The sequence below is a fragment of the Narcine bancroftii genome, chromosome 7 (genome assembly GCF_036971445.1).
Source record: "Narcine bancroftii isolate sNarBan1 chromosome 7, sNarBan1.hap1, whole genome shotgun sequence".
In the NCBI taxonomy this organism is placed as follows: Eukaryota; Metazoa; Chordata; class Chondrichthyes; order Torpediniformes; family Narcinidae; genus Narcine; species Narcine bancroftii.
In genome coordinates this window covers 179670347-179690660 of record NC_091475.1, presented here as the reverse complement: position 1 = coordinate 179690660, position 20314 = coordinate 179670347, and the positions used below count along the sequence as shown (strand labels likewise).

Genomic DNA, 20314 nt, shown 5'->3' with positions numbered 1-20314 from the left:
GCAGTAAAAGTGAGCTCTAAACAAAGTTTAAACCCCATTCTTGTTTAGGATATTTAATTTACAAGCAATTCAGTTTTGAATAGTGTGTTCAGTTAAAATGAGAACCCAAGTTTTGCTTTCACTAGTGCAAGCAGAAGGTGGTTCTGAACAAGTTTAAATGACTGCGGTTGTAACATAACTTAAATGCTCAGGATAGACCACCTCTTTTCAACGTTAGTGGTCTCTTTGGGACTGGAAAAGATCTTTGCACTCTGGTCATATTAACCTTCTCCGGACCAAGGTTGAAAGACCTTATTCAAGATGTAACCTGACCAGAGTCCAGTACAGGAACACAATCCTTTATCCAGACATATAAAATCCAGAAAGCTCCAAAAACAGGCATTTTTTTTTCCTGGTGCTGGTACAGTAGAGAGAGAGGGAGACAGACAGCAGCATGACTAGGTTGGGTGATGGGAGAGAGAGAGATAGCAGCGCGATGGGCGGGGGGGGGGGGAGGGGAGGGGAGAGACGCCAGCGCGACTGGAAGGCGATGGTTATGGCAGCACAATTCGGATGGGCTTAAATCTGGGGAAGCTGGCTTTTGTTCGGAAATCCGGAAAATCAGAAATTCAGAACACACTGTCCCCCAAGGCTTCCGGATAAAGGATTGTATACCTGTACATGTTCACTTTAATGACTTCAACTGTGCCATGTGCTTCAATGTTCTTCAGTGACTGATGTAATACCTAGATGTCACTTCAGCCTATCTAGAGTTGGTTCAAATTTATTGCAAAACTTGAGACCTTGTATTACTTCTCTTTTTACTCCTGTGCTCTAGTTCTTTCTATCAACACAGAGACTGAATTTTCTGCCAGCATGTCAACTTTGTGGCAATCCAAATGGCAAGGGTCATTAATGGAAAGATGCCACATGGGTGGGTAACAGGAATGAACAAATTGGGAGCGTGAATAGGTGTCCTGTCCCCAAGCCTCCTCTACCTCCCCCCCCCCCCCACCCACCAGCCATTTAATAATCATGGCTTAACCAATTGTAGCTTCAACTTGACATTCCCATTTGCTTAAATTATCTTTCTGTTTATCAAAAATCTATTTACTTCTGCTTTTTTTAAAAAAGCCTAAAGGCTCAAAATTACAATTTTAGCTTAAATAAGAGGCTTATTTTAAAATGGTGAGCCGTTGTTCTAGGATACATCCTTTCCATCTCAACCTGGTCAAGGCTCCTAAAGATCTTGTATCTTTTAATGTAGTCCCTACTCACTCTTTTAAACACCACATAAGCTACAAGTGTCTAATGCTTCCTCATGAGACCCATTCCATGTGTTATTTGGTAACATTTAAGGAAGGAACATTGATGCATTGCTCCAGATAAGATTTCAAGAGTGCCCTATAAAACTGGAACATAACTTCCCTCCTGCTACAACCGGGTCCCTTAGCAATAAACTTTCTACCTTGTAGCAGTGATTATTAATCTTTTGTGAAACTTGTCCTATGACTCGACTTCCTCACGAGAGTCCTGCAATCTCTTATCGCTTAGATAATGATTTTTTTATTTTCATGCCTAAATAGACAAATTAACATCATAGTTCATTTCAGTCTTTCCAACTTGAAATCAGAATCCAGGGTATTGTCATGAACATGTCACAAAATTCATTTTTTTTTTTTTTTTTTTTTGCAGCAGTATTGTGCATGACAGGTCCAAAATTGCTATAAATTATGGTTTTGTTAATACAGAATTTAAAAATAATCAGTGCAAAAAAAAAAAAGAATTTAGGGTCTATAGGTTCATTGTCCGTTCAGAAATCTGATGGAGTAGGGGAAGAAATTGTTTTTATAATGTTGGGTTTGTGTCTTCAGGCTCCTGTACCTTCTTCCTGATGGTAGCAATGAGAAAGGGGCATGAGTGGTGAGGGTCCTTGATGATAGAGGCTGCTTTCTTGAGACACTGTCTCTGAAAGATGTCCTCATTGGAGTGAAGCCTAATGTCTATAATGGCACTGGCAGAGTTTACCACCCTTTGTAGCTTGTTCCTGTCCTGTGCATTGGCACCTGCAGTGATGGAATTTCGCTGGTTTCGCAACATCTGTAAGAGGTAAAGATGTATAACCGATTGTTCAGGACTGAGCCCTTCCTCAAAGCATGATTTAAAAAAAAAATAGATAAGCATCTGGATAGAAGGCTGGGGAAAAGGAAGAATTGCGGGGGAGGAGTACAGAGCCACAGACAAAAGGTGTTAATTGGATATGATAAGAGGATATGAGAGAGGAAAAGTGAGAATTGGTTTTGGATATGAAAGGAGACAGAGAAAAGGTAAGAGAGAGTGAGATGGAGCAAGAGGAAAGGAGACATGGGGAAGGGGGGGCAGTTTTAACAGAAACCGGAGAAGTCGAAGTTAATGCTATCTGGGTGGAGGGTGCCAGACAGAACATGAGATGTTCCTCCAACTTTCGAGTGCTCTCAGTCTGGCAGTGCCAGCAAGGGAATGGGGTGGGGAATTGCAATGGGTGGCCATTGAGAGATCCACGCTATTGTGGCGGACGGAGCCAAGGTGCTCAACGAACCAATCTCCTGACCCTTTCTTGTATATGTGGAGCAATCCATGCTGCCAACCTAAACAGGCAATGCCCCTCAACTGTTCCTCTGCAACATATTGATGACTACTTTGGTGTTGCCTTATGTAACCGTGATGAGCTCGTCTACTTTATCCATTTTGCTGCCATCTTCCATCCTGAGCTTAAATTCACTTGGTCCATCTCTAAGAACACTCTCCCTTTTCTCAGTCCTGGTCTCCATCTCGGGAGACAAACTCTCATCAGACTTGTTCTACAAACCCACCAACTTTCACAGATATCTTGACTACACATCTTCACACTCTGTCCCCTGTAAGGATTCCATTCCTTTCTTTCAATATCTCTGTCTCCGTTGCATCTGCTCCCAGGACAAGGCCTTCTATGCCAAATCATTGAGATGTCCTCCTTCTTCAAACAATTTGACCACTTCTTCCGCTATCTGCCCTGATCCCCTCTGCCTCAACATGCAACAAAGACACGATTCCCTTTGTGCTTACCTACCAACCCCCCCCCCTCCCCGCAGCCTCCACATCCACATATCATGCTCTGCCCTTTCTGCCATCTACTACATGATCCCACCACCACCATCCCATCTTCCCCTCTCTGCCTTCCATAGTATCCACTATTTCCACTCTGTTTTGATCTCATATATACTCTAGGATGCAGATTAATCTGTTCCTGGAGATTCATTGACTTTTGACCATATAACCATTTATGGCATGGAAACAGGCCATGTTGGCCCTTCGAGTCCACACCGGTTCACTAGAACAACTTCACTAGCTCAACCCTGCTGCTCTCCGACCATAACCCTCCAACCCCCCTCACCTCCATGTACTCATCCAACCTTCTCTTAAATGACAGAAGGGACCCTGCCGCAACTATCTCTTTTGTTAGATCATTCCATTCTGCCACCACTCGCTGAATGAAAAAGCATCCTCTAATATTTCTCCTAAAGTTTTCCCCCTTTACCCTTAACTCATGCCCTCTTGTTCCAACCTCCCCTGCCCTCAGGGGAAAGAGTCTGTTTATGCTAGTCTATAAATTCCTTTCATAATTTTAAATACCTCTATCAAGTCCCCTCTCATTCGTCTACATTCCAATGAATAAAGTCCCAGTCTCCTTAATCTCTCCCTGTAACCCAGATGCTGTAAGCCAGGCAACATCTTTGTAAACCTTCTCTGCACCCTCATCACCTATCTATATCCTTTCTATAATTTTAATCTAATTAATATCTCCAACACTTTTTAAAAAAAAAAGTTCTTTCTTCAAGCAGGTTTTCAATTCCCTGGTATTTATTGGGAGTTGCTTTTGTCTTGTGCAGACAGAACTGAAATGTTTGTTTAATCATTCTGCAATTTCTTTGCTCCGTACCACTGCCCCGCTAGCCATAAATTTTCCTGAATTCCTCCAGATTTATGGGTAGTTCTGAGATGCTGTTTGTAGTCTCTGTAGTGTAGTTTGATGAAGTATGTCTATTTATTCCAGACTTGCTTTCTGTAGCTTACTTTGGTAATTTTTTCAATGCCTAGGGAAATAAATCCTTACCATCTTTTTTTACATTTCTGGTTAGCTTTGTCTTGAATTTGAAAAATTCACTGTTAACCTTGAAGTGGTTTGTTGCTTTTGAAAACAAAAGTCCAGTTTAATCTGCTCTTCACTGATGCATTTTCTTTGTTCATTACATTTTTGATTATGGGTGGTGAGTCCTCCCCTTGGAGCTTTTGAGTGTAAACATGATGTATAGCATAACTGAAAAAGACCATGTAAGCAGCCCAATTTTTGTTGTCCATCAAATGTGTCTGACTTTCAATGCTTCTAAATATAGATGTTCCTTTCACAAAAAACCCCCAGAAACGTTCACCAAATATTAAATGACGTGCAACCTGTGAGTCGTTGGTAATCCAATCTGCACATTCTCTGAGTGATCATAAACAGTCATGTATTCCATTTTGAGCAAATACAGAAGTTACATTTTGTGGAAATATAGACACCAACTACTGGAAATGCGTAGCTTGTCAGGTAGCATCTGTGGAGCAAGAAATAAGACTTAACACTTCAGGATGATGAATTTTCAACAGAAGCAATTTAACATCCATATAAATTGCTTTTTAAATAGATTTTCCAAGGAACACCAAGTTTAAAGTGAGTTTGAGCAAATAATGTCCGCTAAGTTGAAATGGAACTCTGGCGGGTTTCCAAGAGAGATAAATGGGACCCCAACAAGTTTAGAGGGAGCAGTAAATAGCGTCTGGTGAGCAGATGCTTAATCATCAGGATTTCTGAACAGTGGAATAGCAGATTTTGAGAGTTTCTGTATTATGTTGTTAAATCGATAAATGCTCTGCATAGCTATTATTAATCAGGGTTCCAGGCTGCAGATAAATTCCTTGTTTTTTTTTCCCTACAGTATGACTGTTGGAGACAATAACTGGAATTATGGCTCTGGGGGATTTATGCCCTTTGGGTTTTCAGGAGTGCTTTCGGGTGCAGCCACATGCTTCTATGCTTTTGTAGGATTTGATTGTATTGCTACTACAGGTGAGGGGAAATTTTCTGCAACCTCCATTTTGAAAATGAAGTCATTATATTTAGGATGATTTTAAACTTGCTGCCAATTTCTGATCACCGCCTGAAGAATTGCTGTGGTCCAGAAACTTAATGCCATGTGACATAAGGTGCAAAGAGGCTTGAAATCAACCTGGCTGCAGCAGGATTGCATTTTTTTATTTAAAAAAAAACTTACAATTCAACATTCTAAGTTGCCTCCACCTCTGTCAGTAGCTGAATGAGGGAGGGAGAGTGCTTTAAAACTTATTGAGTCCTTCAAGGAAGTAATATCTTCTAAGCAAAAGCCTGAATGCAATCCTTTATTTTTCCAGAGTATCTGTATTAGCTTCGCATGTGTTTTGTGGTAGCATGTTGAACTTGATGATTTCCATCTCCTATGATAGTCTCCTTTTAAAGGTGGTAAACAGGAGATATCATGTGATGAAGTAGGGCCAAGATGGAAAATCTGGCTCCTTCGAGAAAAAGTTTTTAAAAATAAAAGTGAAGAGAAAAGCTTGAAATTAATCTGAATAAATTATAACCAGTGAAGGAAAAAAAAAGTAACTCTGCCGAAGAAAGACAAAGAAGCAGAAGAAATTATAAAGATGGAAGAAAAACAATCAGGAAAAATAAAGGAGAAAAAGCTAGGACCTGTAGAGAAGCCTACTCTTCGATCGAAGAGGGCCTCCCGACTCGCCTTCCAGTGAGCTGCGGTGTCTCTGCAACAGGGACGCCTGGATGAGTCTGGGAAAGGAGCGACCTGACTATGCATGCGCAAGGAGTCATGCATGAGCAGTCAGCAGTGGAAGGCCCTATCAGAGTGGCTTACTAAGCCCTCTAGACAGGCTTCCAGGCAGTCTGAAGAGGGAAAATTATTGGAGCTGGAAGAAAAAGGAGAAAGAGGAGGAAGAAGAACAAAGCTTAAAGGAATTGTTGGAAGAAGAAGAAGGAGTAGAAATAAAGTTAAAGTCATCCCTAAATTTCAAGACACATTGGTTATGATTATGGAAGAGTTAGTTAATGAGACATGATATTAAGAGATCAGAGGCTAAAGTTAATAAAGTATGTGAACTTGTTAAAAAAATGCAGAAAAATATCAGGAAGTGGAAGAAAAAATTCAAAGCATTAATTTGGAAAACAGTTTCTTCAAGAAAAAGTAGATAAAATGGATGAAGGATTACAACAAGCAAATGATGAATAAGCAATTGTCTGAAAAAGTGGATTCATTAGAAAGTTTTAGTTGAAGGAATAATATTAAAATTATTGGCCTGAATGTTGGATTCCTCAGACTTTGGGCAAGTGCATTTTAAAGGAGATATTGAGATTGAGCAAACTCGAGTCTTTAGACCTAAACCTCAGCCGGATCAAAAGTCGATGTCTATTTTGGTCAAATTTCTTTGTTATCAAGTGAGAGGAAAAAATCTTGGAATTTGCAGCCAAACAGGCTAAAGTAAGAAAAGCACCATTGAAATTTGGAGGGAACAAGATTTTCTTTCATTTTAATATAGCTTTGAATTGTTGAAGAAGAGGAAGAGTTTTAATCTAGTTAAAAATATACTGTGGAAGAAGGGGTATACTTTTATTCTGTGTTATCCTGCAACTTTGAAAGTATTTGTTCAAGGAGGTCCAAATAGATTTTTTATGAATTCTGAACATGCTCAAGAATCTGCAGAAAGTTTGCTGGATGTGCGTCAAGAATTGACCCAAAGAGTGGACACTTGAAGATGGAAAGTTATTGTAGTGAAAGAAATCTGGAAGCGGTTTGAAATATTGCAGAGATGAGTTTAATGTACTTGGAGGAGCCAGAGATAAGCTGACTGGTTCTATCCGAACCGTGGACGTTATTTTGCGACCTTAGTTGTAACTCAAAAAATGGAGGGGGGTAGCATTGTCAGGGGACTTTGTGACAGTGCTCGGGGGTGGGGGGGGGGTTTCTTTAATATTTTTCTTTAGGTATTCAATCAAGTGCTATCTTTCTTTTTTACTAGATTTAATTTTTTTTTGTATTTAAGAGGTTAGTGAAGAGCCGGAGAGTGATAAAGGAGAATCATGAAAAGGGGGAAAGTGTAAGAGTTTTTAAATTTTACAATGAGTAAAGGATTAAAATTCATGTTTTAATGTAAATGGGCTTCAAAACGCTATAAAGAGAAAGAAAGTTTTGACATGTTTTTTAAAAAAAAGAGTAGATATTGCTTTTCTACAAGAAACGCATTTAATTGAAAAGGAGCATCAAAAATTAAAAAGGGATTGGGTTGGAATGGTAGTAGCATCGCATTTTAATACAAAAGCTAGAGGAGTAGCAATTTTGATAAATAAAAATCTTCCAATTAAAATACAAAATACAATTTTAGATCCATTTGATCGGTTTGTATTAGAAAATTATCACATTTTTTTTCTGAACAATGGACATTAATGAATATTTATACACCAAATGTGGATGATGGTAAATTTATACAAGAAACCTTTTTAATTGAACCATTAGCTGAATTAGTTAGAACAGACTTGGATATTAAGGGTATTAAAATAGGGGCTAACAAACATAAAAATGTATTTCATTTTAGTTTACTTTATTAGATGTTGTTTGTGTGGTTTTTATATATACTTTTTGTTGAAGTGTTATGTATTCCACAGTAGTGTTTTATTTTACTATATACTTCATATTTAAAAGATATAATGGTAGCTGTGACTGTTAGAACAATTAGGTCACCATTTATTCATAAGGTAATATTCAGTATTGTTTAAAAATCAGTCTATTCTTTTTTCCTTTTCTTTGCTTTCTTCTTGGGGTTTTTCCCTGTTTTGGGGGGTAAGGGAGTGGGTTGGGGGGGGTATAAAATGATAATAAAGCATGTATTGATTTTGATAAATAGAATATTTTAGTTCTGTATGCAAATTTTTTACATGAGCTAATAAAATAAAATTTGGAAAAAAAAAAAGACTGGTAAACTATTAATGTCCAGTATTAGGACACTTTATAAGTAATTAGCCTTAAAAGATTCCTCTTAGATATGTCAGGATAAATTAATTTTGTATGCATCTATAAATAGTTACCTGCACTGAGTGAGATAGAAATTTGTCTTTATAATGCTCTATTAAGCATTAACTACTTCACTAGTTTGGCTATTTCCCTCAGTTGATTTAAAAATGCACACTTTTTAAAAACTACTTCATGTGGTCTCTGTACTCCAGATGAACTTTTGTAGAAGCCCAAGGCTGCTTTGTGGATTCTAAACTGCCGACCTTGGATAAGATGCAGCTTTTGACTCCACTGCCCAGGAATGCCCATCAGATAGTACATGCTTGATCTGTATCACTCGTGTGATTGTCAAGTACATAAATACACAAAATTTGATAATTGATCTTCACCTATAAAGGCACACAGAGTTGCTATTATTCCTGTTTTTCTTCCTAGAAGAGAAAGAAAAACAAAAGTCCCTTCAGAGACATCAAATTTCTGTGGATCCTGCCACCTCTTCCTATGTCACTGTATCCAGCATTCCCATAACCTCGAGCCACACAGCTTCCTGACTGTTCCAGTAGTAATCCCAAGCTCCAGGTATCAAAGTCAACATCCTTGGCCCCTGATATGATTTAGAATCTATTTATACCTGACATCCTTTGGGAGACATGCTTGCCATCAACACCCTCACGAATACTGGTCCTATCTCCCTGAAGTCAGTCTTCAGCAGGTGCGAGTCCTACAGCTGCTGAATCCCATTCTGGTCTCCTACTGGGTAGGCCCCTCGCCTAGGCTTCTAACCGAGTGGTCTGCGCTGCTCTTCACCTATTCTATGGGCAGTATCTGTATGGGTTCATCGGAGGATCCCACAGACAAGCACATGAAGACAAGTCTCCTCTTCCCAGTCCTCCCACATCCATGGCAGTGGTACAGTTATTGCAGGTCACTTTTGGTTCCAGGTCAGGATTAGCAAACTAACCTAATAACGACTAACCTGGGAACAGGAGACATTGGTGAGGAACTTGGATAAATTCGAGATTGCAGGATATCAGAAAGCAAGGCAAGGAAATGATGTGATAAACTGCAACATATCAGGCAGATATTACCATTCAGCTGTGTTTACTTTTCACTTAAATGTGCCTGTTAATTTTAGTAAGAGACATCTCGCCTGAAATGAGCAATCTAATATTCTATGAATCTCATTGCCTCCACATTTTTTTAGGTGAGGAAGTAAAAAACCCCCAGCGAGCCATTCCTTTCGGCATTGTTGCTTCCCTTTTGATCTGTTTTGTTGCCTATTTTGGAGTCTCTGCTGCCCTTACTTTGATGATGCCATATTATTTACTGGACAAAAACAGCCCTTTGCCAGTTGCTTTCAAATATATCGGATGGGATGGGGCAAAGTATGCCGTTGCTGTTGGTTCGCTCTGTGCTCTCTCCACCAGGTATTTGCATAGTCTTGTTTTCCTAAACTGGTTATTGTTTGCATGAGTGCAAAAGGATTCAAATATATGCAGAAATCTTGACATTTAATGTTGATAAATGTGATAGGCATAGTATGTTCACAGAGAAACAGGTAAATTGTACTTGAACAATCTTTGAGTTCATTGCCACGTATAGTACAATTCCATTTATCCAAAATTGGATTATCTGAAATCCTCATTTATCCAAAATTTGAATTTTTGACTGGGGACCTCGGGCACCTGGTGGCAGTGGGAATCTCAGGCTCCTGGGCAGGAGCGGAACCCTTGGACTCTTGGCACGAGTGGAGCCTTGGTGGGGAAGTGCTGGTGATCAGTGATGGCCAGCATTTTGTTGTGAGAATTAAACATTGTTTTAATGCTTAAAAAGCCTTCCCTTGTTTGTTGTTGTTTAAGTAATGTTACAGGTGATTTGTTGTTGCTACTGGGCTTTTAAAAAAAAAAAATGGCCAGTTCTCTGCGGGGGAAAAAAATGTTTATCCAAAATAGGCCCGGTCCTGACCATTTCGGATAATCGGAGTTGTGCTATATTCGCTTTGTTACGGATTCTGTAGCCTCATTTGTATGGTTTGATTATTTCTTTAAACCATATATTAAGGTGGTTAAAACTTTGAAATCTATTGAACTGGTTGCTTATGTTGGCATTGCATTAATTTGAGGCATGTGTTCTAATAATTTTTGTTTTTCATTTATGCTGAGAATATAAAATATAATTGTGCATGCTTCAGCCTATTTAACATTGGTGAAGCGAGGAGAACTGATGAGCACAAATTGCACTCAAGATTTTTAATTAGTTGAGCCTTTTTGAGCATCATGCCTGCGTGAAACATTAGGACTAATTGTTTAAGGGAAATCTTTCAATTTCTATCTGGCAGGATTTAAAAAAAATATTTTATATTAAATTTTCTATCAATAAACAAAGAAACAACATCACAGATGCTTCAAGATGTACAGATATCCCCCAGCAATCTACATACATGTGATATTCTCTTCCCCCCCCACCCCCTTTAAAAAGAAAAGAAAGAAAAAGGGAAAAAATAAAAAGGAGACACTGGGTGGAGAGTCGGCACTTCCAATGAATATCTGGGGAGGCTGTTGATCCGCCCCCTTATGTGATTTCTTTTATTAATCCACCTATTGGTATTTTTGTCTGGGTGTGACTCTCGTGTTGTCAGGTATGATTGCCATATTTTAATAAAGGTGCTATGTGCCCTTTATTTCCAAGATTACCTATGCATCTGTAGTCCCCCTACTGATAAGAAGAGGGAGTTAGACTTCCAAGTCATTTTTTTGCTATGGACAAAACAATAAATACGAATTGAATTTGGTTAATTTATTGGTTATGTCCATGAGGTTCCGCAGGAGATACAGTGCTGGGTCTGGCGAAAAGGTTACTTTTGTTATCCTGGTTAGTATATCAGCCAAATCCTGCCACCTTTACACAAGTCCAGGTTGCGTGAACAAAAGTTCCCAACTCCACTCCACACCTGAAACACGTCTCCGGCACCTCCAGTTTTGCCTTGTGAATCTTTTGCAGTGTGAAATAGAGCTGGTGTTGAAAGTTTGTATTGAACCAGTCTGTATCAAGAATTGATCATTGTTCTCACACTGTCTCTACACCAGTCTGACCAGCATCTCTCATCAATTGTGATACCCAAGTCTGACTCCCATCTCTCTCTTGATCTGTGTAGCCCTTACAGAGTACATTCTTTAAATAAATTTGGGTGCGTTTCCCAGTCGAAGCATCCCCTCAGCCTTGCTAGGTGTAGGCAGGGTCATTGTTGGCTCCACCTATCCCTTAGAAATTATCTTAACGGAGGAAACAGTGAAAGGTCCTAGATGACAAATTGTATTTATCTTTTAGTTGCTCAAAGGACATAAGCTGTCTTCTTTCATAGCAGTCCTCAATTTATCGGATCCCCTGCCAATGCCAGATCTCCAAGATTTTATTGCCCAAGTTCATGAGTTAGTGGCGCCTTTGGTGATATTCCCACTTTCTCTCCACTACACTCGTTGATCTCGTGCCAAATTTTAATTACATGTTTCAGTGTGGGGTTATCAGCTTTTTATTTGCTATTAATTTGGCATCCCATTTGTACATTAAATCTTTCACTGTCCTCTTCCCCCATTGTATGCAATCCCAATTGCACCCTTTCCTCATAGAAGGATGTGAGAAACCTCAACTGAGCTTAAAATCAGGTAACCTTAAGCCCCTCAAGCTGTAGTCCCATGTCTGTTTTTAAAAAATTGTCATGGGTACTTTCTCATTACAGATGAATGCCCTTATATTATTGTTCATCATTTTAAAGAAGAATTGTAATGGAAATGGCAGAGACTGAAGAGGTATTGGAGTCCTGGCATTACCTTCATCTTTATGCATTAAGGTGATGGGCAGGTCCTTCCATCTTATTAAGTCATCTTCAATCTTCTCCAGCATTTTGGGGGGGGGGGGGGGGAATAGTTAAGTTTGTACAACATTTCCAGCTTGCTGTCAGTCTTGATTCCTAGGTATTTCACAGCTCCTACCTGCCAACTGAAATTACTGTTTATAACCATATAACCACTTACAGCACAGAACAGGCCAGTTCGGCCCTACTAGTCCATGCCGTAGCAAATCCCCACCCTCCTAGTCCCACTGACCAGCACCCGGTCCATACCCCTCTAGTCCCCTCCTATCCATGTAACGATCCAGTCTTTCCTTAAATGTAACCAATGATCCCACCTTGACCACGTCTGCTGGAAGCTCATTCCACATCCCCACCACCCTCTGCGTTTATTAAAAAAAAATAAAAAAAAAAAATTCCCCTCATGTTCCCCTTATAATTTTCCCCCTTCAATCTTAAACCATGTCCTCTAGTTTGAATCTCCCCCTTTCTTAATTGAAAAAAGCCTATCCACATTTACCCTGTCTGTCCCTTTTAAAATCTTAAACACCTCTATCAAGTCCCCTCTCAATCTTCTACGCTCCAGAGAAAAAAGCCCCAGTCTGCACAATCTTTCCCTGTAACTCAGACCCTGAAATCCTGTCAACATTCTCATGAACCTTCTCTGCACTCTCTCTATTTTGTTTATATCTTTCCTATAATTTGGTGACCAAAACTGTACACAGTACTCCAAATTCGGCCTCACCAATGCCTTGTACAATTTCATCATAACCTCCCTACTCTTGAATTCAATACTCCGATTTATGAAGGCCAACATTCCAAATGCCTTCTTCACCACACCATCTACCTGAGTATCAGCCTTGAGGGTACTATTTACCATAACTCCTAAATCCCTTTGTTGCTCTGCACTCCTCCATTGTCTACCATTCAATGTATATGACCTATTTAAATTTGCCTTTCCAAAATGTAGCACCTCACATTTATCTGTATTAAATTCCATCAGCCATTTCTCAGCCCACACCTCCAGCCTTCCTAAATCACCTTTTAATCTACGGTAATCTACCTCACTGTCCACAACACCACCAATCTTTGTGTCATCCGCAAACTTGCTTATCCAATTCTCCACCCCTACATCCAGATCGTTAATATATATAACAAATAATAGTGGACCCAGGACCGAACCCTGAGGAACTCCATTAGTCACCGGCCTCCAATTGGACAAACAATTTTCTACCACTACTCTCTGACACCTCCCATCCAGCCACTGCTGAATCCATTTCACTACCTCTTTATTTATACCTAATGCCTCCACCTTTTTTCCTAACCTCCTGTGGGGAACTTGGTCAAAAGCTTTACTAAAGTCCAAATAGACAACATCCACAGCTTTCCCTTCATCATTCTTTTTTGTAACCCCCTCGAAGAACTCAATCAGGTTTGTCAAGCATGATCTACCCCTGACAAAACCATGCTGATTACTCCCTATCAATCCCTGTACCTCCAAAAATTTGTAAATACCATCCCTCAGAACACTTTCCATCAACTTGCCCACCACAGACGTCAGACTTACAGGCCTATAATTCCCAGGTTTGCATTTGGACCCTTTCTTAAACAGAGGAACCACGTGCGCCACCCTCCAATCCTTTGGTACCACCCCTGTGGCCAGTGACATCCTAAATATCTCTGTTAATGGCCCCACTAACTGTCCACTAGCCTCCTTGAGTGTCCTAGGGAATATTTTGTCCGGTCCGGGAGATTTATCCACCTTTATCTTTTTTAACACAGCCATCACTACCTCCTTGGTTATCCTTATATGCTTCATGACCTCCCCACTATTTTTCTTCAACTGGTTCAACATTTTTTTCCCTAGTGAATACCGAGGCAAAGAAATCATTCAAAATTTCCCCCCTTTCCTCAGACTTCTCACTCAGCCTACCCTCGCTATCTACAAGGGGTCCAATTTTATCTCTCACTAATCTTTTACTTTTAATGTACTTATAGAAACCCTTTGGATTTATTTTTACTCTGTCAGCCAAAGCCTCTTCTTGCCTTTTTTTGGCCTTTCTAATTTCTTTCTTAAGATTCCTTCTACACTCCTTGTAGTCCTCCTTCAACTTCTCAGCTCCCTGCTCTTTATACCTCTTGTACACCTCCCTTTTTCTCCTAACCAAATTTCCAATATTCCTCGAAAACCAAGCCTCCCTATGACTTCCAGCCTTTCCTTTGATCCACACTGGGACATAACTACTCTGTACCCTCAAAATTTCTTTTTTGAATATCCTCCATTTTTCATTCACATCCTTACCTGAAAATATCCTGTCCCACTCAATACTCCCCAAATCCCTTCTTATTCCTGCGAAATTTGCTCTTTTCCAATCCAGAACCTCAACTTTAGGCCTCTCCTTGCTCTTCCCTAAAACTACCCTAAAACTAACAGAATTTTGATCACTAGACCCAATTGGTTCTCCAACATTAATGTCCGCTACCTGACCTAGCTCGTTCCCTAACAGGAGATCCAGTATTACACCATCCCGAGTTGGTTCTTCTACTAACTGATTTAGAAAACAATCCTGAACACATTTCTTTGCTTTTTTTGGAAAACTTCATTTATAATTTTAAACAACATATATAAAAACTCAAACAAAATCACCCACCCCTACCCTCCCTCCCCCACCCAGAACTAACCCCCAAGGAGAGCAAAAAAACATATCAGTTAATTACATATGCTGTGTGATATGTCAAATCTACAATAAAAAAAGTTAAGATATTTGTTATGCCATAAATTTCAAACAGGCCGACCAGATCTGAACAAAGAAAGAATAATTATCATGCATATAAATACAGGATCTTAACTCATTGTGCTAACGAGCTATATTCAATTCCACTTTGTCTTTCCATGTTGTCGTAATACATTTCCGCGCTACCGCTAATGTCAAATGAGCAAACGTCATCTGAAACTTATCAGACTTTAAACCAGTAATTAAAGATACAGTATAACCCAACAAAAAAAATTGATGGATCCAATGGTAATTTAATCTTAAATAATTCTTCCAAAAAGTTTTACATTTTTTTCCAGAATGGATGAACTTTATCACAAGACTAAACTACATGTAAAAACTTTCCAGTACAAATTCCACATCTAAAACACAAATCTGAATTATTAAAACCATATCTTTTTAACTTTTCAGGAGTCAAATATAACTGATGTAAAAAGTTATAAGTAACTATGCAAAATCTTACATTAATTTAATTTAGTTACACTATCTTAACACATAACTTTCCATTCCTCCTGAGATATATCAAAAGATAAATCTTCTTCCTATTTAATTCTAGATTTACTTAAATCTGGTTTATTCATCTTGTAGCAAAGGATACATTTCTGAAATAAATCCCTTCTTTAATGTATGCAAAATTAAAGTCTCAAACTTGGTTAATTGAGGTAGCATAATTTCTCTTCCAAAATTGTCTATCACCAAAGTTCGCACGTGATAATATAATAATAGAACCTGATAATATACTAATAGAGAGTTAGATGGTATCCCAAACTTGTTTTGCGCTAAATATACAAGTCGAATAGTCTACTCAGGATGTTAGCAGATTGCCTTTTCCTAATGAAACCCACTTGATCCGGATATATCAATTTGGGAAGGTACTGCCCCAGCCTATTGGCCAGTGCCTTGGCTATTATTTTGTAGTTTATATTTAGTCGTGAGATAGGTCTGTATGAGGGTGGCTTCAACAGGTGGTCTTTTTTGGTATAACCGTAATAATAGCTGTTGAAAAAGATTCCAGGAGAGTCCGTGTCTCCGCTTCCTGATTCACTACGCCCATTAACAACAGTATAAATAAGTCTTTGAATTCCTTATAGAACTCAGTGGGGAAGCAGTCCTCCCCTGGAGACTTTTTGTTTGTAATGTTCCCAAGGCCCGCTCGATTTCCTCACTGGAGAAGGGGGCATCTAATTCTGTCTGGTCCTCCTGGGGCAATACTGGCAACTCAGTCCCAGCCAAGAACTTGTCAATTTTATGCAAGTCTCCTGGTCCTTCAGTTTTATATAACTTCTTATTTAAAAAGTTTTAAAGGTATCATTTATTTCTTTTGGATCATATGTTAACAAGTCTGGACCTGATTGAACTGCATGAACCGTCCTTGAACTTTCTGCTGCTCTCAGTTGCCATGCCAAAATTTTGTGATTTTTTTTTTTTCACCTAACTCGTAGTATCTTTGCTTGGATCGCAAGAGCATTTTTTTCCACTCTCTATATTTACAGAGTGTTGTATTTAAGTTTTTTTTATTTTCCAATTCCTGATATTTCTCATTCGATCCCAACTTTAGATATTCTTTTTCCAATTTTGTGATCTCCTGTTCCAGTGTCTCCACCTCAGTCAAATTTTTAAAAATACTTTTTTGGTATACGAAATTGGTTGCCCCCTTAGAGGCCTTTAGCCTCTGTATAGGACGATCCTGGAATTTCCACCTGAAATGTTGGTTTTGAGCAATACCCTTTAAATAAAACAACTCCCCCCCCCCCCCACCCCCACCACCACCAAAAATCTGACACTTAACACTGACCAGTGGATGCTGTTGAAAGCAAATGCCAATATTTTATTAACAAATTATCACTTAAATATTTAAATCTTATTGGATGTTTTAAAATAAACCACTGTTGGCTCCTGTTACAGTCTACTTAAAGCCTGTACAGAGCTGACAGTAGTCAGACCTGGCAGATAGACCCCATGGAGGAGTGCTGAGACTTTGCAAATAACTAATGGGGCATGGATGAAATTGCATTGAAGTGGGGAGGAAGATGGCGGTGGTGTTGCAACTTCATCGTTAAGGTAAGAATTTTAGACTCTTTTTGTAGGTATTGCCGTGAGCCACACATTATGTAAAAGAGCCGCATGTGGGTCATGAGTGTAGTTTGGCCATCCTTGCCCTGTACACTCTGCATCAGGCATGGCCAGCTGGAATTAAAGAAGTCATGACTTAGCCATTAATTCTAATGTCTCCTTGTGTGAAATCATCTTCTTGTAGATTTTGTGGGATTAGGCTGGGCATTAAAAGAAAATGACAAATGGAATAGTTGCCTCTGTGCTTTCTGGGCGGCCAGCCTCAACATTTCGGTTTGGCTATTTCTACCAGCTGGCTGAGGTCCAGATGCGCTGCCTTGAGGCAGTCAACCATGAACAATTTCCCCTTGCCCCCGATGTCTAAGGTGAACGTCTTGCCTGATTGCTGCAGGACTTTGTAAGGGCACTGCAGGGTGTGCGGACCGCACTGGACAAAAACTTACTCGGCTGTGTCCATCTCCTTGGGCAAACCAGACGGCCGGCTGCCGTGGGAGGTCGTGAGAGGCAAGCTTACCCCGTGGCGGTGCTGGCCCGACGAGCCAAATGGCCTACTCCAGCTCCTATTGTCTATTGTCTATAACAAGGTTGGATTTTCGGCTGTGGAGCCAGTGTCCAGGCCGAAGAACTCCCAGGGTAGCGACAGCGGCGCACCGTAAACCAACTCCGCGGATGATACCTGAAGGTCCTCCTTCGGAGCCGTTCTGAATCCGAGCAGAACACAGGGCAACTTTTCCGTCCAACCGGGACCGGTCAGGTGAGCTTTGAGGGCTGACTTTAGGTGTCGGTGGAAATCCTCCACTAGGCCGTTGGCTTGAGGGTGATATGCGGTGATGTGGTGGAGCTTGATCCCCAAGAGGCTCACCAACTATGCCCAGAGGGCAGATGTAAATTGAGCACCTATGTGGCTTGTCATGTGCGCCGGGACCCTGAACCTGGTGATCCAATGAGCGAGTAGGTTTCTGGCGCAGGTCTCGGCGGAAGTGTCTTTCAGTGGAATGGCTTCTGGCCACCTCGTTGCGTGGTCGACCACTGTCAACAAGTAGCAGGGAGCCCACGATGTCAAGGTGCATGTGTTGGAATCTTTTGGCTGTGGAGTTGAACTGCTGTACTGGGACTTTTGCCTGACGGTGGATCTTGGAGGTCTGGCACTACGTGCAGTTCCTCTCATCTGGGCTACCTGCTTTTTGAGACCATGCCACATGAAACACTTCACCACCATCCGAACTGAGGTCTTGACCAAAGGGTGGGCCAAATCGTGGACCATGCTGAAAGCCTGCGACCTCCACTGCGGCAGGACTACCATGCGCAGCGAGCCGGGGGAAACGTCACAGAGCAGCATGTCAGGGCTGCCCGGCAACTTGAGGTCCCAAAGCTGGAGTCCTGTGATGGCGGTGCAGAGGGCTTGTGTTTCCACGTCCTCCCTCTGTGCCTGCGCTAGCTGGGCATAGTTCAGGCCGAGGGCAAGGCTGTGGATGGCGGGCCGTGAAAGCGTGTCTGCCACGACATTGTCCTTACCCGCTCGATGTCGGTGGTGAACTCCGACACATAGGATAGGTGCTGCTGCTGGCGAGCCGACCAGGGATCTTTTGCCGCAGCAAGGGCCTGAGTGAGCAATTTGTGGTCGGTGAACACGGTGAATGACCTCCCCTCCAAGAAATAACTTAAATGTCTGATGGCCAGGTACAGGGCCAGGAGTTCCCTGTCAAAGGCGCTGTATTCGTTTAGTTCCAGGGGGTGGGGGTGTCTGTTGAAAAAGGTGAGCGGGCGCCACTGGCCGTTGACCAACTGTTCCAGGACGCCCCCAATGGCTGTAGTCAACGCATCGACTGAGAGTGTGTGTGAGCGTCCGCCTGCGGGTGGGCTAGTAGAGTGGCGCTCGCCAGGGCATCTTTCGTTGTGGTGAAAGTGCTCTTGGCCTCTTCCATCCATGTCGGGGCTTTGTCCTTTGTGGCGATCAGCGCGAAAAATGCGGGCAGCCCCCGGATGAACCAGTGATAGAAGTTCACCGTGCCAACAAACTCATGTAGGCCTTGAGGATGCTGGGCTTTGGGAACTGGCCCATGGCTGCAACCTTCTCCGGTGCCGGGGTGGCTCCGGCCACTGAGATGGTATGGCCCAGGAACTGCTGGGACTGCCTACCAAACTGGAACTTGGCTACATAAACCGCGAGGCCGAACTCTGCCAGGCGGGTGAACAGTGCGCGGAGACAGGCTTTGTGCTCGTTGTGTTCCCGACTGGCGATGAGGATGTCGTCGAGATAGATGAACGCTAAGTCCAAGTCTCTGCCTACCGCGTCCATCAGGCACTGGAAGGATTGGGCTGTGTTTTTGAGGCCGAAAGGCATCCACAACAACTCAAAGGCCGAACAGGATGACAATTGTAGTCTTGCCGATGTCGTTGGGGTGGACCGGGATTTGGTGGTAGCCCTGTACCAGGTCGACCTTCAAGAAAACGAAGTAAGTTGGCCGAAAAGTCCTGAATGTGCGGGATGGGATATCGGTCCAGCGTGGTCGAATCATTAAGGCGAAAGTAGTCTCCGCAAGGGTGCCAACCTCCGGAAGTCTTGGGGACCATGTGGAGGTGGGGGGAGGCCCAAGGGCTTTCTGATCTCTGGATGATTCCTAGTTCCTGCAGTCGGAAGAATTCCTCTTTGGCCAGTTGCAGTTTCTCAGGGGACAACTGCCTGGCTTTGGCATGTAGAGGGGGGCCCTGGGTTGATATGAGGTGGCAGACTCCATGTGGGGCATGGCGGAAGTGAATTGCAGCTGTAGGATGGAGGGGAACTCCGAGAATACAGGAGTACACGTTCTTGGGGTCGCTAATGGAAGTTATCCCCGGGTTGCATGCATCTGTGGCATCAAGGTGGACGGATTGGAAAGGGCAGGCGTTAACCAACCGCTTGCCTTTGATGTCTACTAACAGGCTGTGCGCCTGGAGGAAATCAGCCCCCAACAGTGCCGTGCCCACCGAGGCACGAACTTCCAGCGGAACTTGTCCTTTCCAATCTGGATCTGTGTTTTGAGTGCTGAAAATTTTAATAGAGGATCTGTTGGCTGCCCGCAGGGTAGGGCCCCGTGCGTGAATGTGGGCCTCGGGGGCAGTCTGGGGCAGCACGCTCAGTTCAGGTCTGGTGTCTACTAGGAATCGTCGGCCGGTGGACTTGTCGGTCACATGCAGGAGGCTATTTGCGTGGCCAGCCGCTGCAGCCATTAACAGCAGCTGGCCGAGCCGTTTCCCTGAAAGGTACAGGGCTTTCCGCACTTGGGGGTTGAGCCACCCAGCGTTGATGGTAGATACACCAGGTGGGGCGGTGATATTCCGGCTTGTGCTTGGGGGCTTTTGCAGCCGACTGGGCCCTGGGTGGGTGACCTGGCTGAGAGTGGCCTTGTTTTCTCGCTTGGTCCGCCAGAGGACGTGTACGAGGGCTGTGACTCGTCGTAGATCAGAGAAGTCCTCATCTGCCAGCAGGAGTTGTATGTCCTCAGGCATTTGCTCAAGGAAAATTTGCCGGAAAAAGAAACCGAGTTTGT

The 20314-nt window shown here is 42.1% G+C and overlaps 1 protein-coding gene across 10 annotated transcripts in view; it reads left to right on the top strand.

Moving 5' to 3' along the window:
* LOC138739457 (high affinity cationic amino acid transporter 1-like) overlaps positions 1–20314 on the top strand; it is a 232511-nt gene that overhangs the window by 49894 nt on the left and 162303 nt on the right. For all 10 annotated transcript variants that reach the window (XM_069891549.1, XM_069891540.1, XM_069891548.1 and 7 more), the window contains exons 5-6: positions 4974–5104; positions 9295–9517. In XM_069891549.1, the coding sequence (XP_069747650.1) occupies positions 4974–5104; positions 9295–9517 (354 nt within the window). The remainder of the gene's footprint in view (positions 1–4973; positions 5105–9294; positions 9518–20314) is intronic.